This window comes from Euprymna scolopes, chromosome 19 (assembly GCF_053919585.1).
Source record: "Euprymna scolopes isolate OS-2025 chromosome 19, ASM5391958v1, whole genome shotgun sequence".
NCBI classification, from domain to species: domain Eukaryota; kingdom Metazoa; phylum Mollusca; class Cephalopoda; order Sepiida; family Sepiolidae; genus Euprymna; species Euprymna scolopes.
Genome location: NC_136500.1, coordinates 114,371,773 through 114,399,476, shown reverse-complemented (window position 1 = coordinate 114,399,476; position 27,704 = coordinate 114,371,773). Strand labels below are relative to the sequence as shown.

Below are 27,704 nucleotides of genomic sequence, written 5' to 3'. Positions count from 1 at the left end.
GCAGATGCACTTATTAAGGGTCATCAAGTACAACTTTCTCAGGACTGATTGAGGAACTATGTTCATCCATATTATTTGGATTCTTCATCAAACTACTGTTCTCATCTTGAGTGTTATTTTCACAGCATTTTGGTTGATGTAACCTCCGACCTTCTTTAAGTGTATCTTGTCAGACCCTAGAATCTTTCTGTCGATCTCAGGAATCTTTCTGCTGAACTCAGGAATCTGTACAGAATTCTGAACAGAGCTCTTTATTTAATCCACGGAGGTAGCATGCTCTCGTTCTGTCAGCCATGACTGGGTAGAAATCGTAAGTAATCTGCAATTGTATTTTTGAGTGTACCCGCACTAAGGATTGAACCATTGAGCTCCAAAAGCATTTAACTTACAACTGAATTTTCCCAAGTACTTTATCCACTACGGGTCCTTACATTGATTGAAATGTTGTGAAAATAACACTTAAGATGAGAACAACAATTTTAATAATCCAAATAATCAATCCTCATCTCAAAAATTCAGAAACGTATATTTATTCATTTAAAATTTTGTTTGAGCTATTTATTATAATAAAAGATTGCAAAGAATTCGCTACATAATTGATAAAAGAGATTGATTGCTAATGACAGATGAGTTACTTCCCTTGAATGAAGATACAAGAATGTAGAGATTATTGGGATACTAAGTCCACTAGTAAATGTCTGTAGAAGCTGTGAGAAATAATAAGAAAACTAGTTTATGTATTCATGTTGCATAAGGTTGGATGCCTGCAATGTACACCATTCAACATGATCAACTCATTCACCATCTTATTTGGCTAACACCCGAGAGAAACCTATTAACCATTCTCCACCTATACTAAACCAGGTAGACAGATGTGTATATATATAGAATTGATATATATATATAGAATTGATTATATAATGTTATAAATTGCATTTTTAAAATATTTCCTAATGCTGCAAAATTTTAAATTATAAATTTATATCTTTTCTAGAATATCTTGTCTTTCTTTTTCAATTTTAACAATTAGTCCTTTACTTTTCCATGTTTAAGCTTAACCATATTACTTTTCATGCTCACATTTTTCTATTGTAATCCATGATTTTTTCCAGGATTCCAATAAATTCACTTGTTCTTTTTTAATTTCATTATTTTTTTGCCCCCATAAACACATATGTAATAACAATGTACGGCACTCGTCTGCTTTCAATAAAATCACCCCAATTATCTCCCTTTCATGCTTTCATTCTCACTTGTTATTTCTCTTTTCAAATTAGTAGCAACAGTAGTCGGTGAAGCGATGTGGTTGCTATGGAAACCAGTCATAAAATGTGTCGCTCACCTCCTTACATATTTTTATGATTTTGAACACCAGTAAATTAATCATAACTTATTTTACTGAATGAAAATATTTTTTTCACAATATAGTTGAGAAGGTGTTCAAAAAATGAGTGAGCGGTGAAGCTTTAAAGCAGTTCTAAATGACTAAAACTGCCACTTATATTCAAACATGGTAATGTTTGAATGATATATACATTATATATATATATATATATATATATATACTTTAAAAGTGGACCAGTTTTGTTTTTCTTTTTCTGCAGTATTTTTCTTTGTTGCTGCTGTTCTACAACTCCATAAATTTCTGATGTCTAGCACTAGACAAACTTTCAAAAGGATATTTTCAGCTGTGTTCATATTTGTGAAGATTATCTCTGGCCAGAAGTGGTAGTTAGTGGGAACAACATCATGTGAATATAATGAGCGAGGCAGAAGTTCATTGGCCAATCTGTTACGTTATATGTAAAGTGATATGGAAAAGTCAAGCACTATTGTGCAATATGATTTTGTTGACTAATGCCAGACACAAACAGCGCCGTTTCAGGTGCATCGTGTTGCAAATTTCAGTGAAACTTACAAAGTTGTTATGGTTTAATCCATCTGTATACGACCAAACAAACGTTGCTTTCTTTTGGCGCTTTTTATGTTTTTTCACTTCAATTTAATATTGACACTGAGCTCATTATTGCTAATTATTATAAAAAAGACCTTTTTGTTGCTTGTAAGAATATGATCAAGCAACATGTTTTTATTGTGAAAAAGAATATTCAAAAAGATTTTTTTATTGATACCGATTTGTTGAATTTCTTTGAATTCCATCTGTTACCAGAGATGGTCCAGCACTGTTATATGTCGTATGTCTACCTCTTCAGAATGTTTTCAAATATGTTCTATGCATATATCTGCTTCAGCTAATTGCAGACACTCACAACTTATCTCCGTAGCAGCATATGTTTTTAACCAACATCAGCTCTGTTGACAGCTCTGGCTTAATTCTCTGTGTCAAGTTTTACTTATATAAAAACATTTGCTTACATTTTCTTTTTATGATTTACAAATGAAGACTTCAAAGTGAAGAGTAATGGACAGCACATTTCCTTTGACTTTCACATGTTACATAAAATGAACCTTCTAACATTGAGTGGCAAATTTGAATGCAAAAACTAACATTTTTATAGCAACCAAACAGATTATACTGAAAATAGGAATTTTTCTAAATTGAAAATGTCTATAGTAAATTCCTAGACAAAGTAAGAGAAAGAAATATTCTATTATTTACAAAAAAATATATATAGCAAAAAGGAAAAGGACAAGATCCAAATCCAGTTTTTATTTGACCATATTGTAATTTGCAAGAAAAATTGTAGACAAAAAAAGATTTTTATAACATTATCTTTGTAATCAAATAAAAGTTCAGGTTATTTTAGTTTTTCTTGAAAGTAATGAAAAGGGATTTATCTATAATGATTTCACTATATAAAAAAAAACAAAACAATTCTTATAACAAATTAAAGAGTTTTAATGCAAAAGTTTTGAATTTTATTCATCTACCAAACATCAAAATCATTTTTCACATGACCTGATTTCAGCCTAATTTTTAATTACTTTTAATTAAAAACTTTTATAGTTGAATTCTATATTTGAAATATTTGTATTTTTATAATGTAATTTCTCAATTTGAAAATACTAGACTAATCATGTTTTGCATTCAAATTCTTCACTTAGTTGACCACAATTAAGACTAACCTGAAAGGTCCCTTTTTAATGGCAGGGTAAGGTGCATTTGTTTTCCATGCTTTAACAAAATTTTCCTGTTTAATTGATGTCCATTTATTGACCATTAGAGGATTAAAACTGGGTAACTGGTGAGTGGAGATTAAACCTACGTCTCAGTGTCAAAAATGTCCTATTGCATATCTTCGGTGAACAATTCTGGTAGTCATTACCATTTAAATATAACCCTCAAATATGTATCTCTAATAGAGAGTTAGTTTGATTACAGAAATATTAAGATTAAAAAGAAAGTTATTAATATCAGATGCACTGGCAATCATTTTCTTTGACAATAACACTGATAAATCAGAGATAAATTCAGTCATCATCACAAGACAAATATCACAACAAAGTGACGAGACTAAACTAGACTGACCTCTAGATTTGATCTAGAAATGCCATCAACTCATACAAGCATCAAGATTCGATCTGGAAATCTAGATTCAACTGTTTACATATAGAGTTAACTTAGTTTGAGAGAACTACTGATCTTTAAATTTAATTTTAAAATGTTCCAGGCTCAACTAGATTGAACTCTCCTAAATTAAAAAAAAAAAGTCTCCTCTGAATTTCATTTATTTACAGTCATATTACTGTTTTTTCTTTTTGTCTTTCTGGCCAGCTTTTAACCATTGTAAATTGAGAGTGTCTGTCTAAATAGCGCAATACCAATACTCTAGAAAATTTCATCTTGAACCCATATTTAATCTATGGAGGCAGTTTGTTTAATAATACATATTTTATTAAATTTTCAGTTTTCACGGTTTAGTTTTTTTTATACCATTTGTCTGGATTCAATTCATGATTGGATTGTCTTTTCTTTTTCATCCCAACAACTTTTATGAATTGAATTGTGTAAAAATTTAATTGTATCATTGATCAGTTAATAAGATCATGACACCAAAATGTTCCTCATATGCAATTAATTCTACACCGTCTAATAGAATAGCTATTAAAAAGAATAAAATAATAAAAAGTTTGTTTTTAGTAAAAAATTAAAACTTATATCTCATTTAACAAAATCTCTCGTCTACAAATAGATACATTAACAGGCACAATGCATTATTGTAAGCCAACACACAAGAAAGTATATAATTAAATAAAATATCCCAACCCAAATTGTAAAAAAAAAAAAAGCAAAGCATTGAGAATAAAGAAAAAAATGAGCAATAAATTTTTTCTCAAAACTTTTAGATCTACAAAATCTGAAATAAAATGGAACATAAATCAAAATATTTTAAGGTTAGAAAAAAAGACTAAATAAGAAAAATCTCATTGAAGAATGGACATTTGATTTGAACCAAAACGATAAGAAATTTGGATAAAAAAAAATAACTGATAAATTTTGAAGTAACAAAAGAGAACTTATATCATTTAATTGGAATTCATTGAGATGAGTATTATTTATTTATTTTTATTACGGACAATTATCCTCATCTTTTAGTTGTTTCATGTTTTGGCCAACTATTTCTCTGGCCTTTGTCAGGTGGTAACCGCGACGGATAGGAACTCTGAGTCTCCTGACTGCATTCACTGCAATTACTGTCTTCAGTAGTTGTTGTCTCACCACGTTTTTGGCCAAGTAAGCCTCTTGCCGACTTTGGGTAGGATTGAAACCGCTATCTTCAGACAATTCTCACCTTCGGAGCCCGTGGCGCAGTTGATAGAGACATTAAATCTCTACGGTTCCAGGTGATAATTGTCTGAAGATAGCGGTGTCAATCCTACCCAAAGCCAGCAAGAAGCTTACTTGGCCAAAGACGTGGTGAAACGACAACAACTATGGAAGGCAGTGAATGCAGTCAGGAGATTCAGAGTTCCTATCCGTTGCGGTTACCACCTGACGAAGGCCAGAGGAATAGTTGGCCGAAACGTTATGAAACAACTAATAAAAGATGAGGATAATCGTCCACAATAAATAAAAATTAAAAGAGAACTTGTATAATTTATGTATGCAGAAATCGTAAAAATCATTTTATTTGAAAAGGATTTGTTTTTTAATACTGGAAATACAGACACGAATAATAATTGCATTTTCTTCATTTATTGTATTTTTATGAAGCCATATGAAACCGTGATTAAAAATGACCAATTCAGAAAACGTTCAATCATTCAAATATGGATTTTTTTAATGGTTTATTGTTTTACAATTACATCATACATGCCAGTCTCAATGTATAGCATTAATTTTTTTTTTTTTTTTTTAAGATATAAATTAATTTGACCTTCAAGCCTGCCACAAATTTATTTTAGTTTTTAGAGAGGAAGTTCAATTTGCTATCAAAATTTAACCTAAGTAAAAGCTCCAAGAATGATTTTTGAAGAAATCTGAAAGAGCAGTAACTTTAGGTATATGGGCATGTAGGTCTGTCTCAGTGGAAAGTTGTTCATCCTATGGTTTCAGATATACTAACTCTACATGTTTTTCATCAAACTGTTACAAGCCTAAGAACTATACGTGCAGTCATGTTGTTGAGTGTGTTGCTTAACATGCAAAGTCGTCTTCTGATGAGATCTGTGATGAATCAGACTGGAGTCTTTAATACACAACAATGAATGTAAGGAATTTTCAATCCTGTGGATGATGGAAATTGCAACTTAATTATTAGCTGTTTCTTATGCAAAAGATTATTGAAAGGATCCCAATAATATTAAACTTTAGAATTAAGGTTTGTTGTTTGAAAATATTTAAACAAACATTTTTTACCCTTCTATTATACTAATTCGTAGTCAAATGCTTAAAGAGGTCATTAATTGTCCACAGGCTATTCATGAGTGCATGTTATCAGCATAAGACACACTTAATATGCTATGAAATATATTTTTTAGAAAAAGAATGGAGTCATAATAGAAATTCATAAACTAAAAAAAGATAAGGAGTAGGGGTGCTCCTTGCTTTGAATGGGCCAAGATGAAAACAGAGTACTTCCTTGGCCTTTTGGGTAGATTAGCCAGATATGGGAAGTTGAAGTATTCAACTTCCGGAGAAAAAGTTATATTAATTCATAGTCTCGAGTGGTAATCGAAGCAAGCAACAGTTTAGTGCTGCTAAGGCTAAGATGCTTTTCTGTCAAATACAGCTAGTGTCTTGCTCTAAATAAAATTATAGCAGAAAAGTGTTTAGAAGATAGGCAGACACAAGTGTTGATTAGAAGAGGGATTCAGAAGATATATCACTCATTGGAGGTGGGGATGCTGAATTGCTTGGCTAGCAAGGCATATGAAGGTCAAGTAGTTAAAGTTAGGTTGAACAAAGTTTCAAAAGAAGCCATGAACACTGACGCTGTTTAGCATAAGGCTGCTATATGTTGTAGTTCGGACAGATACATTCAGAAAATCAAGAACCTGGAAGGACATGCTCTTGTATCAACTAATAAAATTAATGACAAATTCTGTGAGCATTTGAAGAAGTGCTTCGCCTAACTACTCAGACTCGCAGCCAAGAGTTTGACAGCTATTTAGCTGATTCACTCTGCAGATAGCCGTGATGGCATGGTTACAGAGGACAAGATCATTACTGTGCTGAAGCAGGTTGTTTATAATGCTTCCATGACTTGATGGTTTGTCCTATTAATTATACTTAAAGTTGTCACCCATTTTTGTACCTATTTTGAAGGATTTATTCTACCATTGGTTTTCTCAGGGATCCTTCTTTGGACAGATTACCAAGGGAGTGATCACACTGCTAAAGGAAAACAACCAGCATAGTGGGAAAGATATAGATGATTATAAACTCATAATTCTGGTAAACAAAACATTAAAGATTTAGGTAAGAGTTCTTGCAAAGCATATGAAGGTTGCTGTTGTTGTGAACTCGATCAACAGCAATTCTTCCCACTTTGTCAGAAACACCACTCATGAAATGTGAGGACTAACAAAAAAAAATAAGGATAGCAAGAGTTATGAGGATGCTGAAAGTAAACAAGGTCCACTTTCTACTCTTGCCAAAAAGCCATTAGTAAAATATGGACAGTAAAAGTTTTCCATCATATATTATAGATTAACTTTATTTCTTTTTCCCCTCACTTTGAATCCATTCTGAAGTAAGGAGAACCAGAATGGGTAAGCATACATAAATATACAGAACTCTATAAATAATTTGCTGTCTTAATATCTACTTCAAAATAATTTTAAACAAAGCATAGAAATATATTTTATAAATAACAAAAAAAAAAAAACAAATATTCTAAATTATTACAATTATGTTTTTTTTAAAATCTATTTTTACACAAAAATGATTAAAATTTGGAGAAAATAAAAATAAAAACAGTACAAAATAGGTAAATCGTTCAGAAAGATTTCAAAAGTTAATCTGGACTTCATTGTATATATACATGAAAGCATTAAATTAAAAACTATACTTAAATTCCCTAATCAAACAACAATACTTTTAAATTTGAAAAGGAGGTAAGAGCAAACTTTGATCGTAAATTTGAGAATTTTTAATTAAGTTAAGCCAAAAAAAAAAAAAAAAAAGCAGCAAGAATGAATCAGAATTAAAATTTCCAAATAAAAGACGAAGTTGGAATTTAGAAAAAAAAAAAAATTAAAAAAATTACTTGATCACTGGTAGGAGATTTGCATTCATCTGTGAAGATAGGTCCAGTAGTACTACCATCCAGTGGCTGTGGGCGCTTACCTCGGGGTGAACGAGGAGCTCTTTGGTATGGATCCATTGATCCTACAGAGGGAAAGAAGAAAAAAAAAATTAGTATAGTGTTGAGTAATTACTGTAAATACACAAATGCATTAAATATGAAATGCAATTAATTTTTATTCACTTTCAAAGCATCAGAAATGTTATCATTGGATTTCAAAATACAACTTATTTATATATAAATACATTATACGAGTTAAACACAAATATTTTAAATTAAAACTTGTCATAAATTTATTTTTGATTCATCTTTGCATTAAAAAACTGCTTTGTGTAAAAAAATAAACAAATAAAAATGGAATTGCTCTAATTGGATAAAAAAGGAGCTTCACTCCTTTAATCAGTAGAAAAAAAGGGTGTACTCGTTTTGGAGGGCTTATATATATATATATATATATATATATATATAATAGAAAAATTTTATTGAAAATTTATTCAAATGAAAAAAAAAAAAAACAAAAAAAAAACATTACAAACCTGTAAGGAAGGTATACAAAATTTTAATTATCCGACAAGGAGTACAAATATAAACAAGAAACACCATATTCTGCTGAATTTCGAAAAATGCAATTCTTCTTATCAGAGGAAAGAGGTTTGCAAAATATAAAATATATTTTGCGGGTTAATGCATTGAAAGAAACTACAAATATGAAATCAATCATACTTGCATAAAAGAAGTTATTAAACAATTAGGGACAGTTTACAGGGATTCAGAGAGATTAAGAAAGCAAGAAAAAGGATATGGTAAAAATCCAATGAATAAGAAGGTAAAGTCCAGTACAGGATAAATCCAAAATGAGTTCATTGGTAATCCATAAGGAACAGGAAAATAGAATTATAGATATCCAGGGTAAATTAAATCTTCTAGAAAAAAATCATCACATCATGAAGTGAAGTTCCAATTTTTTTATATAAACGTTTTTTTTTGTTTTTTTTTTAAGTAACGGATAAGGCAAATGGACGTATTGTAGTGAAGATTATAAAAATAGCAATAAAAAATTGAACTTGAAAAAGGGGATAGTAAGAAAAAGAGAGGAAAAATGAAAAAGAGAGAAGAACAGAGAAAAGGAAGAAAGAATAGTATGAAGACGAAAAAAGAGGGGAGAAAGAAAGATAGACAGTTGAGAGAAAAGGAGTTAGAAAGGGGGCAGATAGAGAATTATTGTTATAAATCTATTTTTAGAACAGATAAATATAAATCAGTTGAGGTCAATTTGACCTAGACAGGAAAATAATTGCCCTCACACTCAAAACTTACATTTCAGTTACCACAAAAAGTCAATTCACAATCATAATTTTTTATATTTATTTTACTAGCAGAGAAACCCAATGTTGCCCAGGATTGAATGATGATCGGCGCATGTTTCACACTTGCATATTTTTATTGTCATCAAAATTGGTGAAATCGCCTATTTTTAAATCAAATTAATTGATTGTGTTAATTGAAGACCTATTGCGGTACATCTGGAAGAAGCTTCACATGTCTCTTACAGCGACTTTGTTCACAATACATTTTAGTCTACTTTGCATTGTACAGAACCTACTGTTGATTTTATAATATTATTTTATATATAATGGCTTACATTTAAGTTTAAACTGAAAAGGTCAAGTATCATGCTTCAATTGTGCTCTAAACAGAAACATTCATTTCTAACGCACCCCTGTCATATCAAAGAACCTACTGTTGATTTAAGGTGCCTGGCATTACTGGTTGTGCGGTGATAATGACTTGAATTTAAGTTAAAAATGAAAAAGTCAAGTATCATTGTGAAATTGTGCTTTAATCAGAAACATTTATTTCAAATGCACCCCTGTCATATTAAAGAACCTACTGTTGATTTTATGACAGGCCTTTCAGCTTCTGTGGTAATAAAACGTTTTAAATGCACTTGTGATGTTAGGCGTATCTCAACATTATTTCCAGTTGTCTTGAATATATATATATATATATACATACATACACACACACACCAGTTGCCACTGGTAGTTAACAATGTTGACTCAGGAGATGTGTGGTTGGAGATTGCGCACATGTTGCCACAAAAATTTCACATGCAGGCACCCTTACAGTGGGACTCCATAGTCTGTCAAGATTGAAGGAGCCGATACTGTTTTACGTTTTACTGTTAGGCTGTGTAAGGTGTTAACTTTGGTCAAAATCACCTGTTCCATCTTTCGTCGAATTATTTTGATTATTGATACTTATCAAAGACATTCCTATACACAACCTATCGAAGAACACTGCTAGACACATATAGTACCCCCATGTGAAATTTCATAAAAATCAGCCCAGCCGTTTTCGAATCCATAGGGAATGAACTCACAAAGTTCCTTTTATATAATAGTAGAGATAGAGATATAGGCGAATTTTTATATTTACTTATATATATATATATATATGGGGAAATATGTTTATTCAATTATATTTCACCTTTTATTCATACCAATCCTTTAATTCATGAAGTTCGAAGTTACTACAAAGCATATAACAAACTGATAAAAGTCTACATTCTAAATTTCAAGATGTTGACCATCTTACCATTTATTTCCTTAACATACTCTGACATGCACAATTTCTGAGAGCACCCGTTTCATAGTGAAAAATCATTAATGTAATTATTATGTCAATTCTTCAATTTATTTCGCCCTGAACTCATCAGAAAAAAAGCACTTATTAATTTTAAAAGAAAATAAAGGCTTATGTGTACGATTACAAAATCTGAAAATTGGGAGAAAAGTTGCAATTATTTTTTCATTTTATCACCTCATCTTACATCTCATATATATATATATATATATATATATATATATATATATATATATGTATGTATAACAATACAAATGAATGTAACCTTGACTCATTTCAATATTGTCCACTGTTTTGATTTGATGAGGTAGTCTCTTTGAAATGAGATTCCACATATATGCACGTATGTAACCAATGTTTGTATAATAAACAAATATATATATATATATTTAGTAAAACTGGTAATTAGTAAAAACCTGAAGAGAGTGCTCAGTACTATTGCAGAGCAAATATGTGTTTTATTTTTTTTATTACCGTTTTATCTGTTTGGCTACATATGTTTCAGATGCTGGACCATGTTTACGGTCTAAGTCTAACAGCCTCGTCAGGCCTCGCAGAAGAGTTTCTGTGAAGCCTGACGAGGCTGTTAGACCGTAAACATGGTCCAACATCTGAAACATGTAGCCAAACAGATGAAACGGTAATAAAAAATAAAACATATATATATATTTATATATATTAGAATTTTTTAACCTATTAACGATAAAAAAGTTATAGACAATTTACTTAGGAGTGCTTTATGCCAAATTTATGGTTGAATATGATTAAATTTGTGCTCATTTTTTTTTTCATTAAATATTAATCCCTATTAAGTGAGAGTAAATGTTGTATTGTTGTGACTAATCCCTATTAATCCTTAACTGTGCATCAAACAGATACAATAATACTTGGTTCTCTATACCTTATAACAAAGGACCATACAAAATTTCAGCCAGAGTAGCCAAGTATTTTCTAAAAAAAAGTAAACCAGACTAAAATACAAAAAAGAAATATAGTTATATGTAATTTTACCCTACACGTTGTAGTCTCAGTCGCAAAGTAGACAAAGGATAGAAAAGACCTTCAACTCGCTTTTTTTTTGGTTGTACATTTATTTCCTTATTCTCCCACCATGGGTGACTTCCCGTTACAGCTATGACATCTCATGTGATCATGCTCTCGAACATTATCCACATCTCTAATGTGACTGTCTTTTCGAATGTGCTCTCTCCTTCTTATAGTCTTCTTTTTCCTTACCATGAGGTAATTTCGCACATGGTTCAGTATTTGCATATCACTGTCTGCATTATGTTACATACACACATATATATATTATTTAAAATATAAAGAATGAACTAAAATAATTATACAAAAAAGATTTGTATATAATTTCTACTAACATGAATCTCTATAATCTCACAGGTTGATTTTTAAGTATTTTAAATGAAATGTTTCAAGTATTTTAAATGAAATGTTTCAAGTATTTTAAATGAAATGTTTCAAGTATTTTAAATGAAATGTTTCAAGTATTTTAATAGAAATGTTTCAAGTATTTTAATAGAAATGTTTCAAGTATTTTAATAGAAATGTTTCAAGTATTTTAATAGAAAACTTTGCAAAATGATAGTCTTTCATAAAAACAATTGAGAAAATTCATCAACATCTATTTTAAGTAATTTTTTGAGCATTCAAACAGACAAACTGATAGATGTGCACACACATAACATTGTTACTTCGATGCAGGTAAATGCGTTGAATAACTGTGCAACAAAATAAAAATAATCACTCAAACTCAGGATTAAACAAACATAAAAATTGACATTTGATTTACGTAACAATTCTTTCCTTCTCTGATGATCGATATTTTAATATCCAAAATTAACAAGAAGAATTTTAACCAAAAGAAAAAAAAAAAAAAAAAAAAAAAAAATCGAATGATTTTTAATAAACTATTTGCATTTTAATGTTGTCTCCAAACTATTTATTCAAAATTTAAAATAGAAATAATTTTTTTTTATTAAGTTTATCTTTCTTTCAGTCTGGCCTCAAGTGACAGCACAAGAATGCCCCCCCCCACCACCACCACCACCATGGTGGAATATATCTGACATAAGATCAATGAAACTCACCATACAAATCTGGTGTCCCAATGTTGAGTAAACATATTTTTTGGACCAGATCAACAACAGCTAAACCAGATTCATTACCAAATGCCATCCTAGAAGAAAATAGAACAACAAAATTATGTTAGATAGAACAAATCGGTCGCTTTTGATTTTTGTCTGCTTCCTGCAAAAATCAATATTTCATTCTAGTTCATCAGTTTGCCTTGTGGTGGATTGTTGCAGCATGTTGCTAAAAACAACAAAGTGGAATTCAATTTAATTCTTTCCAGAAAATACTTTGATCAAGTCAGAATTATTATTTTTTTTTCAGAATTATTTTCATAAAGATTCCATTTTAAAAAAAGAAATTAACTCTGTATTATTTTATTCTGTTTGGAAAAAAAAATATTTTGGGGAATAAAAATTGGTATAGGTTAAAAAAGAAAGAAAAGAAAAAGAAAAGAAAATTAGAAGCAAAAACATTACCAGGTGTACAGGTACAGTTAGTGTGTGTGTGTGTGTGTATATATATATATATATATATATATATATATATATATATATATATATATATATATATATATATATATATACACATGCACTGATGAATCTCACCGACCTAGTAAGATGAAATCAAACATTTGTAATTTTTATTTTTGCTCTGATATATATATATATCCCCGAAACAGTGTTTCATGGTAAACAACTGATGATCCCCTGAAAAATATATTATTGGTATTATAGTAAATTCGAGAGCGAGTTGATGAAGTGATTGCAGGTGATTAAATGACTTACTGACTAGATGGTTTTCTAACGAATGATAAAAAATATTTTTTTGTATAGTTTTAAAGGTTAAAAACTTCCAAGACTATATATATATATATATATATATATATATATATATATATATATATATATATATATATATATTGCTTTCTCCGCAAAGAACGATAAATTGAAAAATAAAATAAAATCAGGGCTTGACATGTTTCACTACTTTTGGAGCTGCTCCGACTCACATGCTGAAAAGTGGATTTGAATCTCCTCACGCTCCTAATTTCAAAACGACTCATTTCAGCTTCAACTCTTAAAAAAAATAAAATAAAAAAAAAAATAAAAAAAAAAAGCAAAAAGGGAGCAGCTACTTATTTGTGCTCTTCAGTGAAAAATGTACCTTCTTTCAGAAAAGTTCTATTTTGCCAGTGAGTCATCAAAATATGTGCGGACATGAAAGGATCTCACCAATATAAATGGGAGGGATATTACTTTAATTCATCTTGAGTGTTATTTTCATGTTTTGGTTAATATAATCTATGATATTTATTCAGATGTTTCTTGGCAAACTCTGGAATCGATATGAAATTTGGAATAGAACCCTTTATTTAATCTACAGGGGTAACATGTTCTCCTTATAATCCATGGCTGATGGAACGAGAGCATGCTACCTCCATGGATTAAATAAAGGGTTTCATTCAAAATTCTGTGCAGATTCCAGAGTATGACAACACAAATTATTAATCCTTAACCCAAAAATTCAGAAACGTTAATATTTGACAAAATTTCACTCATGTTTTGAGATTTAGTAAGATTCTATTTTGTTTTCCAAATAAAAAATAAAGTATTTAAATGCCTATCTTCAGTTTTTGCCAATTCAGAATAATAGCAATTTGCAAGATTTTTTTTTTTTATTATTATTCTTGCCCCCCCCCCCCCAATAAGACATATTCCCACTTGAACGTAATGGACAACTATTTTGGATCATGTCTATAGAGAAATATGTGGGAAGTTGAGCAACAAGATGTCGTTCACATTACATTTAAACTTCAGCATGATAATACAATCAGGGAAGCAAGAAGCATTGCAGGAATTCCCAAGGCTAGCAGTCGATGAGAAGCTATTAGAATAGAAAGCTTTCCAACAACTAGGGATATCTACAATGAAGGAATGAGATTTTGCTACTAGACGGATTTTTTGGAAGTTTGTATGTCAAGGGGGCACAAGTGCTATGAGTTCATCAGAGCTTTGCAAACTAACTTTCTCCTGATTCAAACAATTTAACCAGAATTCAATGGCTGACCTAGTCGGTCACATTTTTCTAATGTGTTTTTATTGTTTCCCCACTAAAAATTATTTTTTAAACTTTTGAAAAATGTTGGCAGATAAAAACAAACTTTTTGTTTTTATCTACATAAATAAACTTTGAACATTCTTTGTACACAAAGAAAATATTACCTGACTATAACCTTACTGAAAAACATTCCCCAAAGAGGCTGCCATAGTTTATCATGAGTTTTGTGTTTTCCGAAAACGTGAAAGGGAAAATTATTTGTCTGTATAAATGTGTGTAAATATTTGAAACCGGAATCCCAGTGACTTGTGTTAGGTGCTCTATCACCAAGCCACAAATAAATTGCATTATTAGTGCAACCATTTATTTGTATATTTAAGATACTGATCATTGAATGTATTTGAAACCAGCATCTCAGATGAACCTTGCTAGTAGCACATATACGTCGCTTTACATGCTCCATTTCTCTATGTGTTGTTCTCGCTCAAGTCTCTCATTTACAAAATGGAACCGCTCCAGCTTCAACTCCTTTATATAAAAAAAGAAAAAAAAAAAAGAAGCAGCTACCTTTTTTTTTTTTTTTACTTAATGGGTTAATATAGAAGCTCATATGAACGCAAATATTCCAATGCCTTGAAAATAAGTTTTGAATTTACAAACGACACCACCATAAACAGAAGATTGAAGAAAAAAATAAACAATGCAAATGCCTCAGTCTAAAAATAATGTGTCAAACAATACAAGCATTAAAAAAAAAAATGTATTAATGTGAAAGTTCATACTTACAAGCCATAGGAGGAGTTAATACATATACTCGTCACATTCCCAGGATGTTCATTGTCAATCCATGCTAATAGACATACAATATCAGGCTGGAAACCTGGGTTCCACCGTCGCTGGGATGGTTTAACCTTCAATGCTGTACTATATTCCTGAAAAAATGATTCAGAACAAATTACATTAAACATGCTTGGATATTTCACTCATTGCAATGGAAGCTGATTTCACTGAATTTCTAACTGAAACTACAGAAGAAATTAAACTAGTAGTTCTCATTATGATAAGTCAATTGCAGAGTACATGACTTCATGCATTTTGTAGGTTGGTGAAGATTGGCAGAAAATTGTATAGGGTAGAACAATAAAATTGTCGCCCTAGAAAAGACGACATGATTCCATATTCATTCGATGAAAACCAGTTTTCTTTTGTTGCAGGCTATCTACTAGTTGGCCAGTTATGTACAAATCGCAAGAGCGATAGGAGGTATCTATCATGCCTGAAAGTGACACAATGTTCAATGAGTGAGATCAGACATATGCTGCTGTACAACCCATGCTCTCTACCCATCCAAGTTATGACAACAGGACCATTGCCAGCACCCTCAAAACGCAAATCCAGACGGTTCAACACTTGAAGGCACAGCTCAACAAAGTTTCCGGCCTCGGTTACGGTCTTTGGTTTTGTTTCAAGTGATGGCCACATCATGCCACCTCTCATCTTTGAAGTCAACACCAAAGTGTACCTTGATATGCTAAGAGAGGAGTGTGGTGACCCCCCTGGTACAATCAGGTGACCGCTGGCTGACTCTGGGTGTGGCAGCAGGACTCGACATCAGTCCACAAGTCCAAAGAGACCCAGGCTTGGCTTCAGAAAGAGGATCGTGGAAACAGCTCTCTGAAGGCCACCTTAGTTTTATTTTTAATCAATTTAAAATCTTGCTAACAAAAATGATAGTCATTTAGATATGGTATAATTGCATACATAAATGATTTTACTGTTAAAAACAATGCATCTAATTTCAAAAAGTTTCATTATATTTAATGATCGATAAAAACATTTCCAACAAGTCAAAAACCGACTAATGCCTTGAATTGTAGGAGAAAAATAAAAATTAGCCCCAAAAAGTGTTTTTTACCCGTAAAACACTCTGGGGATCAAGCCCCATAACTTTCCCAGGGTCAAATATTACATTTCCCGATGCATATCCATGTGGTCTTGCTTTTGGGTAATTTTCAGCAAAATCTAATGGTCGGAAAAGATTCTATGTCCCCAAAAATGCTATTTTTGACCCCCTGAGGACACAACCAGAATTTTTATCAAAAATCCGAGTGAATTCTAGAGTCCAAATCTGACTAAGTCGGTGAACCAATAAATGAGCACTAAACTTCCTAGTTCAATTATTTGAATTTATATCAACTATGCATATTATGTACCGTCTAATTTTTTTATATTCCTTTTTTTTTTGCAGTTTTCTAATTCATACTTTTTCAGTAGTTTGTCACACATATACACTAGTAGCCACCTAATGTCTGGATGCCAAAACTTACTTGCCTTTACACTGTCCGCCACAACAAAGTATGTAAATAGCTCCATTGGAAGAACTGTGGAGAGATGCAACTTGACAGATTGTCAAACGTCTGGAAACATGAGCCATCACTGATAACATCAAACAGAAAAGTGACAGTGTTCTATGACAAAGACAAAGGCAGACAGAAACATAAAAGACAAGGCCATTAAACCAGACATTGTAATATGGAACAAGCCTGAAAGAACTGCACTGATTATCAAAGTCACAATGACTATGGCTTTAACAGAGCTGAACGGGAACAGATAGCAAAATATCAGGACCTAAAGAATGATTTAAATACGACATGGTCCCTTAAAAAAGTACACATTGTACCAGTTGTGGTAGGAGCAACTGGCCTAATGAAAAAGAAATCTTAAGAAATACTTGGGAACGATCTCTGGAAGACCAAGTTGTAATAAAATACAGATAGTAGCCATAAAAGGAACAACGTCTATTCTTAAAAAAGCCCTCGGATATAAATCCAAATCATAATGAAATCAAGTGTTAACTCTAGGAGGGATTAACCCCTTGATCTTTTAAAACTAACCAAAGTAAAAAAAAAAAAAAAAAAAAAAAAAATAGAATACCTTTCCAGGACACGTATAATAAATATAGCATTATTTTTAAATTAAATTTTAATGATTTTTCTTTGAGGGTTATAGTACGATTTCTGTAGCACATCCCTTTTTATTATTATTATTATTATTACATTTTCACCCCAAACAAGGCACATTGCCACTTTGGTGTAGGGGGCTACTATCAGGGGAAACATCTACTGGGGTACTATGTAGGAATTAGGGCAGCGAGATGTTGGTTCACGTTGCACTTGAACTTATGCATGTCAGTACAGTTATGGAAGCAGTGACCTGGAATGGAATTCCAAAGTCTAGCTGTTCTGGGGAAGAAACTACTGGAGTAGAAAGATCTTTTACATCTAGGGATCTCTACAGTGTGGGGGTGGGATTTTGCAGCTTGTCGGGTCTGTTGAGGGTGTTCACGTCGTGGGGGCACAAGTGCTTGCAGTTCTTCAGAGCATTCACCATTATAATACTTGTAGAACAGGCAGAGGGATGCAACATTTCGACGATGGGACAGAGGCTGAAGTTTAGATGCCAGTTTAGGGCCTATCAGATTTGCGACTCTCTTTTGAACCCTGTCAAGGAGCGATAGACTAGTAGCCGATGCACCGGCCCAAATATGACAGCAATACTCCATACATGGGCGAATAGTGGCCTTATAGAGGTACAGGATACTTTCGGGTGTTAGAAGTTTTCTAGCACGGTAGAGAGAGCCCACCTTCCTTGCAGCGGCCCTGGCAATGCCCTCGATGTAATTGTTCCAACTCATGTTTCCTGTGAACGTTAGGCCAAGGAGCTTGAGAGACGTACTCTCAGATAAAGAGTCGTTGGCCATTGCTATAGGTGGTAGAGAAGGTTTCTTGTAATTATTGAATGAGACCAGTTTTGTCTTGGTGGCATTGAACGTTACCATCCATTTTTGTCCCCATTCCACTACTGATTGGAGGTCATTCTCTAGTGTTTCTGCCATTACTTTAGATATATGTTCATTTGTTTTCCTGTCGTGCCTGCTATAGAGTGTGGTGTCATCAGCATATATACCCATCTCAGAGGCAATTTTGTCGGGGAGGTCATTTATGAATATCAGGAACAGCAGAGGTCCAAGATCCCTAAATGGTATAGTTAAAAAAATTTTTTTTTTTTAAATCTGCCCATGTTATACACCCTGATGTCAAGATTATATATTCCATAAGTTCAATAGTACATATGTATTAGTTTACTTAGTATATACGTATTATTGAAACTTGTGTGCACTGATCCTTTAATAAATGCTTCACTCAATATAACTCAAAATTTAATGCCAACCAATTATTTCCTCTATTAAACTTTTTGTATCTAACTTATTTCAAATGAATTTAGAGAACAAGTGCCAATTTGAGTATGTGCACCTGGTCAATAGTAAAGTTTACAAAACAAAAAAACAATATCATGACTATGTCATTCACTGTATTTTTTAGAATATATATTCGCAAATTCATTATGATCCATTTATTAGTTAAGGAGATTACCCTATATACATGCACACACACACAATTACATACATCCATACACACATTTTATATTTGTATACTTGGCAGCATTCTTTCATTCATACAGGTCTGCATATTCTCTTTTTGTCCATTTTTGGTCCCGCCGACAAAAAGAGGGTGGACCTGTAAATTCATCCATGTCCGTTCATCTGTTCACACTTTTCTCAATAACTACGCCTTGGAATTTAAAAAAATTTTTTGCACAAACATTAAACGTGATATGAGTAAAAAGTAACAACAGATTTTCTGGGAAAACTCTGGTTGCCCCCCTAGGGATACGTTTTGGGTTAAAATGGCTAAAATTGACACTTTTGTGCTTATTAAAAAAATTGATGCCTTTTTGAAAAGTTGTAACTAACCGATTTCTATATAATTTTGTTTGTCTATACTTCGCGATAACTCTTGGGTGTGCCCCAGTAGCTCTTTTTAGGGTTAATAAAAACACTCCATTTTTGGACTATTTTACCATATTTGTCCAAAATTTTCTGTGTATGTCTATTTAGTAGTTTTGCATGGCGCTAAACTCAAATTTAAATTCTTGGGGACTTTTGGGGCTAAATGTGGGGGCAGGGCAAATGATGGACTTAGTCATTTCTTTATTTTTACATAGTGCAGAACTCAAATTTACATATATTAAGGCCTAAAACTGCACCGTCTGTTCATTTTAACCAGGATTTGACATCCCCTGGCGACTTTTTGAGCTAAATGAGGAGGGGAAGAGCAAATGCTGAACTTAGTCATTTTTTTTTATGCCTCGTTCACTGTGCACTCACGGGGGACCATGCATGCTTCACTTGTTTTCTATATGTTCCCTATACAGCCAAATGTACAAATTATTAATAGGATCAGCTTTAGGACCATTGTTTTTTTTTTTTAATGTAGATGTAGATACACTGATATTAATTAAAAAATAAACTTTAAAATAATTCTGTACTAAACAGCACATATGAACTAAATAATAATTAAAAAAAACCCTTTCTCGATGTAGAAAGTAAAGCTGACACAAATAAATTTATCACCTACTCTTATAAAAAACTTGCCAGCAATAATTCTAGTTTCCTTAATTTCAAAAGTGAGTGTCCTCACAAATAAAAAATAACAGTAATAAAATCAAGTCAAATGAAATTCCTAATAAAGTATTTTATGCAGCACTTGCCGATATAAAAAAAACATTAACAATAACTTCCCTAATCACATTATCGACCATCGAATAAAACTTTCCTTAGCCACCATTACTAAAAGAAATAACATTCATTTATTCTATTGCAACACAATGTACTCCAACTATAAAATAGATGAAAAAGTAATGAAAAATACCATTCACAAATACATTTCTTCCATCGATAAAAACTATTAACTACGATTTATTATCTATAATATAAATCTCACTTGTCTGTTTAAATATATGTATGTATGTATGTAAGTTCCTATTTACAATGCCTCCCCACGGGACAGAGTTAGACACCAGGGTCGTTTTTTAACGTGGAGAAAAGGAACAAAAATAAAAATTGTCTCAGTCGTGAAAGATTTCTCCTCCACTGACAGAGAACAAGAAATTGAAGTACAGCATCTGAAGAACAGATACTGCACTTTGATTTTGTCCCGAAGGCCAAGTACAATGTCTGCCTAAAACTTTTGACAGAGATGAAGGATTTTAACAAAATCAGTATTGTTTTGAAGTTCAAAATTGGCTAAAAATATTAATTCCTTCATCCTCAACTGGACACTTTTCTACAGGGAGGGGGTCACTTTTTTCACCGATATTTTTGAAAGCCATCCCCTCTTTTCGATTGACTAGCCTTAATTTAAACCTACGTCACTTTTAGTTTGGCGATGGGCGCAACAGCAAAGATGTCACATTTTCTTTCATGTTCTTTTCCTCCTTCACAGTACAGGTTTGAGCCTGCTTACCTACTACCACTTTTTTTTTTTTTTTTTTGCTCAACACACACCTCCAAACACCCGGGCAATGCTGGGCACCCAGGCTAGTTTACTATAAAAAAAAAAAAGTAAAACCACAAACTTACTAGTAAAAAAAAAAAAAAATTACCCTATGTCCGAACAAAAAAACTTAAAAAGAATAAAGCCATATATAAGTTTTAATGCTATTAGAAGAACGAGTTTCCAAACAAAGCACATCTTGTGAAAATCCTTCGTCTCTGTCAAAAGCACATATATCGGCTTAACCCGTACCACCATTTTCTGCCGCATCACATGCCACCTGTCCTCTCCTCTAAGTGCAATCTATCAACGCTTAACTACACACAACACAACCAAAGAAAGAATTTAGAAAACTCCTTACAGAAAACACGACCATCCTTGCCATCTCATATTGTGGCCTATTGGCCACAATATGTTTTGTTGTTTTGGAGCTCTTTTTTCATATTACTCCAAAACGTGATATGTATGTCTATATAGTGGTTTTCCATGGTGCTGAATTCAAATATACATGTCTTAAAACATGAAACTGCATCGTTTGTCGATTTTCACTGGGATTTAGCATTTCTAGAAGCTCAAAAGAGGTCACAAATGCTCCCAAATTACAAAAAATAACACTTCATACCCCATAACTTTTCCCCCATCCATTATATTTTTCTGAAACTTGGCGAAAATGTGAAGGCAACGTTGGCCCTTCAAACTTCTCACATTCATCATTTCTTCACTATTTTTTGTGGCGTCATCTCACATGCGCATGGCTTGTTTAATTCATAATTAATTAACCAACACAAGCCACAATCTACCTTCCATGGAGTCAAACTCACAACTGGGATCAACCATGTCAAAACTAGCCACTATCCTCAACTGGACTGTCGTGAAACATTGGAAATACTTATTGTAAACTTCCAACCATTGTAACAACACCCACCGACATTCCCAAATGCCATAAAGCTGTTGTAAAACTCATGGCCAAGCCTAAAACTAATTCTAAATATATCTCGGATGCTTTTCTTTCCATTTGCTGCCACACCTTGATTACAACTACATCTCAGCTCTCTTTTGTCCACGTCAGAAAACAAATTCCTATCCATTGTCTTTCCACTAATCACATTTTAGACACCTTTGTTCACTCGATAAATCTATTTCCTCTTCTTTTGTTGTGTATCTTTCTTTTTCTTTCCTACTTCTTAACATTTCAGGGGGGGGGGGCGATAATATCACAAATCTTCTGAAAGAACACAAAACTTTACAACCACAAGAGTAAAAAAAAAATCTGTCCACAAAAAAGAATATTTATTTTATCCCTACGTTTCGAATGATAGACCATATTTCACTTGAAAACCTGTGAAAATTGGTCAAAAATGTGTCGCCACAGATAAAATCCCAAATCAATGTGTTGTATCCTGTTTCAACGGTATATAATGATATGACAAAATACGCTGAGTGGGATGTGTAACAAAAAGGTTTATTAGTACTTCGTAATAATACAAATACAAAATGGCTACTTGCTTTTGAAGTTAAATAAATGTAAATGAAGGTAAAGAAAAAGGAACTTAACATGTGAGAGCTAAACGCTCGTCCCTGGGAAGCTTGGTTAACCCAAGTACACTTGTAGAGTGTACGGAAGGCAGCAGGGCAAGACTGCAAGTCTAAAATGTAAAACTAGACTGCAAACAAGACAAGATGCCCCTACCTTAAAATGGCAGCTCTTTTATATCCTGTTTCGTATCCGGTTCGATACGTAGTTATGTCCCTTATAACATCTCCCCCTGAAGCTGAAATCTTCACAATTAATACCGCTTCCATTTAGGATCAGGGATTAAAAGCCTGACGACTTTCCTATTACGTGTGCTTTTACCTTTGGTCAGAGTTTCCTGCGATAAAGCATTCTGTCCAGCCCGTATGGTAGGCTCAGGAGATACATTCATGGGTTCATGTATACACACCGGTTTTGGAATGTCAAATGTGTCACAACATTTCCATTGGGATTTCCTCTTTATTTTCAGAAATTCTGGAACGGATTTGATTAATGTCTTTTACAGACAAAACTTGGGCCTTGAATAGTATAAACCATGTTTCCAATTCTTTTTTTAATGATACCATCTATCCAATGATTTTTCCCATTTTGAAAATTTTTAAAATAAACTTTATCTCCTGGGGAATAGCACTTTACATTAAAGTTTTCTTTTCTAGCAACTTTTTTTTTTATCCGGTAGGAGTCTATCGAAAATGGATCTAATTTTTCTGACGAACATAAGTTCTGCAGGGAATGAATTTACGTCATTGTTTGGATTTGGGGTTACTCTGTAGATCACTAGAAATGTTTGTATTGTTCGCTCATCTGTGTCAATGTTCATGTTTTTCTTTAATGCCCGCTTAAACGTGTCCACAAATTTCTCTGCCAACCCATTCGACCTAGGATGGTAAATAGGTGTCGTGATGTGTTGTATATCCAGTGAGTTGAAGAATTCTTTAAATTCGTAACCTGTGAATGCTGTACCAATATCACTCACTATGGTCTTTGGTACACCAAACCGGCTGAAAATTTTGTCAAGTGCACTTATAGTGTTCCTTAATGTTGGATGTCTGATCTTGAATATCTCCGGCCATTTAGAGAAAGAGTCCACTACAATTGAGTAAAAATAACAACATTTAGGGGTTCGGCATAATCAATATGCAGACGTGACCAGGATAAGTCCGTCTTCGGCCACGGGGTCGTTTTTACCGGAGGATCTCGGGCTGCTAACTAACATCCTTTGCACGCTTTGACACAGTTTTCCACCTCTTTATCAATACCAGGTCAATATACGTAACCTCTAATTAGGGATTTCATCCTTGAAATGCCAGGATGACCTGTGTGAAATTCGTTTAGCATTTTTCTTCATAATACCTGTGGAATTATGATTCTATCAGCATACATGAGTACATCTTCGCAAATGGAAAAAGGTGTAATTTGTCCTACCTTTTTATTTCTTTCCATCCATCCTACTTGATTTTTCATGAAAATGTCTTTTGCAGCTTCTCTTTTAATCTCTTCTAGAGTTACCGGGAGTTCACGGATCATATTGCACATTGAATTTGAGCATTCGCTTTCATCTTTAAGAGCTGCAATTACCGTCTCTTTGAAACTTTCATTTCTTTTTGGAATCAACCTTGACAATGCATCTGCGTGTCCTAGCTTTTTTGATGACACTTTCTTCGATCCAAATATCGTAATTAATGGTTTATGATCCGTCTGTAATATGAAGTTTCGTCCATGGAGAAAACGGTTAAACTTTTATAAACCATTTCGCATCTGGTTCGATATGTAGTTATGCCCCTTATAACACAATGGCTTTTCTTCCCTTTAAAAAAGGAAAATGGTCATCTAATTGCTTTCCATCAATACATTGTATTTCTAAATTATGATTATCACAAAACATACCAAACCAATGTGCATTTAGAATCATTTAGTGTAGTCTACTGTCACATAAGACACTTCTTTTTCATCCCTCACCCCACTCTCTGAGAAAAAAAACAAAAAAATAACCTGCATCTTGATGTGCAAAGGTTTTATTTTTATGATGCACAAGCCTAACGGTTTGGATATATCTGTGTGTGTATAATGCGCATCCATATTTTGGAAAATGTCTCCTGTTGATTTCAGCATTTCATGTGGCAGAAAATATGGTACGTGTACATCAAACAAAATCATGAATAAAATAAATTTTTGCATTTTTCATTTTTGTTTTCATAATTGAACCAATTTAAAATGAAAGAGAAATAGGACAAACCATTTTTATTCTGGTGACAATAGAAAAGTGAAATCACAGAGAATTTACATAATTAACATTATATAGATGACAAGATTTACTGCAGAAAAACTGAAGAGGGGAAAAATGATCATGATTTCCAACAATATGAAGGGAAGTAAAAGTGAAAGAGGGAGAAAGAGAAAGAGAGGGTGAGAGAGAAAAACAGAAAAAAAGGAGAGAGAGAGAGAAGTAGAAAGAAAAGGAGAGATAAAGAAAAGGAGAGAGAGAAAGAGAGAAGAGTGAGAGACTAAAGCAGACAGGAGAGAAAAGGAGAATAAAGGTAAGAGAAAAGATGAGAGAAAAGGAGAGAGATAGAAAAGATATTTGTCCACATGTCGAGTATAGCATGGTGTCATCAGCAAATGCATCCATTGCAAACCCGATTGCATCAGAAAGGTCGTTTATGAAGGTCAGGAATAATCCTTGCGACACACTTGATACATATGATATTCTGATGTACGACCATCGAGAACAATCTGGATCTCTTTTAAGAGGAATCCGATTATATTAAATATTCATTTAGTTTTCTTATCTTATCCAGTATATGCATTCAGAGATGACTGTTATGTCGACTGCACAAAAGGATTGCTTAAATCCATGCTCATGGTCAGAAAGAAGTTCATCACTAATGCAACTTTTGATTACAACTGATATATAAAGGTGATTAATCTTATCAGCATCACCTCCCTAAAATCCAATATATATATTATTTTATGCTGCAAAATTGATGGACAGATCAAAAAAGAATTTCCAAATAATATTTGAATTATGGCTATAATAAATCATACAACAGCAAAAAAACAAAGAAACAACTTTTCAAAGAATATAGAGAGGAAGCACCATTATATTTAAATGTATCAAACAAATAATATTAGAATTTGCTTTTAGATAAGTTTCACTAAAAACAATTATCAGATTCTCTAATACAACTCTATAGGCAGGTACACAAGATCTATATGCCTACGTTGCAGTGACAGTTAATATATATATACATATATATATACATATATTTAAAAAAAAATATATGGATAATAATTGATAAGTGTCAGTCCAAAACCTACACATTGTCACTGCAAAGAAGACAGGGGTATTGGATTCTCAAAATCTACTAGGTAAGCAAACACTTACATACAACTCACTAACAGCATCACTAAGAAAGCAAACATACAAATTAGCATTGTTCAATAATTTTTTTTTTTCAATACTATGCAGACACTATACAGAGATTTATAACAATACAATACAAACTACTTACCGGAACTAGAATTCATTAAAATAAGCTATTCATATCATGAGAATTATTAAGGACTATCGGTAAGCCTAAGAAAATAGAGACACGATAACACTACATTGGCAGTCAATAATTTGCTAGACACTAAAGAGAAAGAACATAAACGATCACACAAGAGCAGACAATGACAACATAGTGGGAAACAAACACTTTGTGACCAAAGTGGCCAATATGGAGACATTATTGCTTTGCTAATTCCTTTTGAAAGGGATTATATCTTGTAATCTTATCGTTTAAGACAAAAGTAATAACTGGTTTCATTTTGCCAGAATTAGCTAAATAAGACAAATTTTAGTTTATTTTACAGTATCTCATTCTCTATGGTCATTTAATGCTGGGAAATAAATATTGATAGATAAAATGAAATGTAGCAAAGGAAAATAGTGTAGGGTGAACCGGGGGAATTCCACCCCCTTTACATATAATGGAAAATAACTGTTGTTTCATCCCTAACTTGAGTTGTCCATTTAATAGAGTTGCTTCCCTTGAATAGCATTTTCTTTCCAGAAGGCATGTTGGTGGGAAATTTGACTGCTTCAAGCTTGAAAACATCATCCTACCTCATCCATCAAGTAAGTACACCTTTCGCACTTTTTATGATGAGATCATGGAGTCAAGATGTTGCTTTCTTAATCTGACACACGTTATACTAATTTGTTACCCTTTTTTCTTCACTTTGAAACACTCAATCTTTCTATTTCAGGCCTAGTATAGTCAACAGGTGGGTTTTATCATCTATGCCTCTTGGGGGAAAATCCACCCCCTAACAGTCATTCTGTGGAGTCCTGAAGAATTATGCTAGCAAAAGCAGTTGCCAGGATATATGGGGAGAGTCTGACATCTGAATTTATTCAGAGGATGGAATTTATTCAGAAAATGGAAGGAAGATGGGGGAGGGGATTGCCCCTTTTTTCGTAAATATTGAAATTGATTTAAAATATATTTTTTTCACTGACCCTGTTACAGGAGTTCAATTTTTTTTACGTATTAAACTGTTTTGACCTATATATGTGTGTTTTAAGTTTTCTTTTAGTAAAAACTATTATTTTGTCTTTGGCAGCCATTTTTGTAAAGTTGGGGGTGGAATTACTCCGGTTCACCCTACCTATTGAAGTAATAAATACTATTGAACTCCAACTTGTAAAGCATATGGATATCAAAGGACATGGCATTGTAAAAGTGAGAGGGCCAAGAAAATTTGTAGCCCCTAAGTATAGTTTTTTATATTATGACTTAACTAAACGTACATGGTGATCCGTTTGGTCATTATTATTATTCTACTTTCATTTGAAAATTTATAAACTATGATATCTATTCTAAAATATACTTGCATAACTAAAATAACAAGTCTCTTAACATCTACAGGGTTTCCAAAAAGTCACTGAAGGGTTAAAAATCTTTGTCATTTTACCATTAATGATTATTTTTTTTTCTATTTCAGATATTTCACAGATAATATTTTGGAAATTAATTATGGATAAATATTGCATTGAACAACATACGCAAGTTGTGAAATTGTTTTACCAAAATCAGGGGTCAATTGACAACATTATCTTTTGCTATGGCAATATCAAATGGCCACCACGTTCCCCAGACTTGACTGGCCTCAACTTTTTCTTGTGAGGATATCTTAAAGAAAGAATCTATGTTAACAAACCCAAAACCCTACAAGAACTGAAGGAAAACATCAAGAACAAAATAAGGGAGTTAAATCACA

At 32.6% G+C, this 27,704-nt stretch overlaps 1 protein-coding gene across 8 annotated transcripts in view; it reads right to left on the bottom strand.

Moving 5' to 3' along the window:
• LOC145239883 (syntaxin-binding protein 5-like) overlaps positions 1-27,704 on the bottom strand; it is a 678,091-nt gene that overhangs the window by 127,106 nt on the left and 523,281 nt on the right. For all 8 annotated transcript variants that reach the window (XM_080103493.1, XM_080103494.1, XM_080103495.1 and 5 more), the window contains 3 exons: positions 15,297-15,442; positions 12,467-12,555; positions 7,674-7,795 (listed from right to left, as the gene is read on the bottom strand). In XM_080103493.1, the coding sequence (XP_079959619.1) occupies positions 7,674-7,795; positions 12,467-12,555; positions 15,297-15,442 (357 nt within the window). The remainder of the gene's footprint in view (positions 1-7,673; positions 7,796-12,466; positions 12,556-15,296; positions 15,443-27,704) is intronic.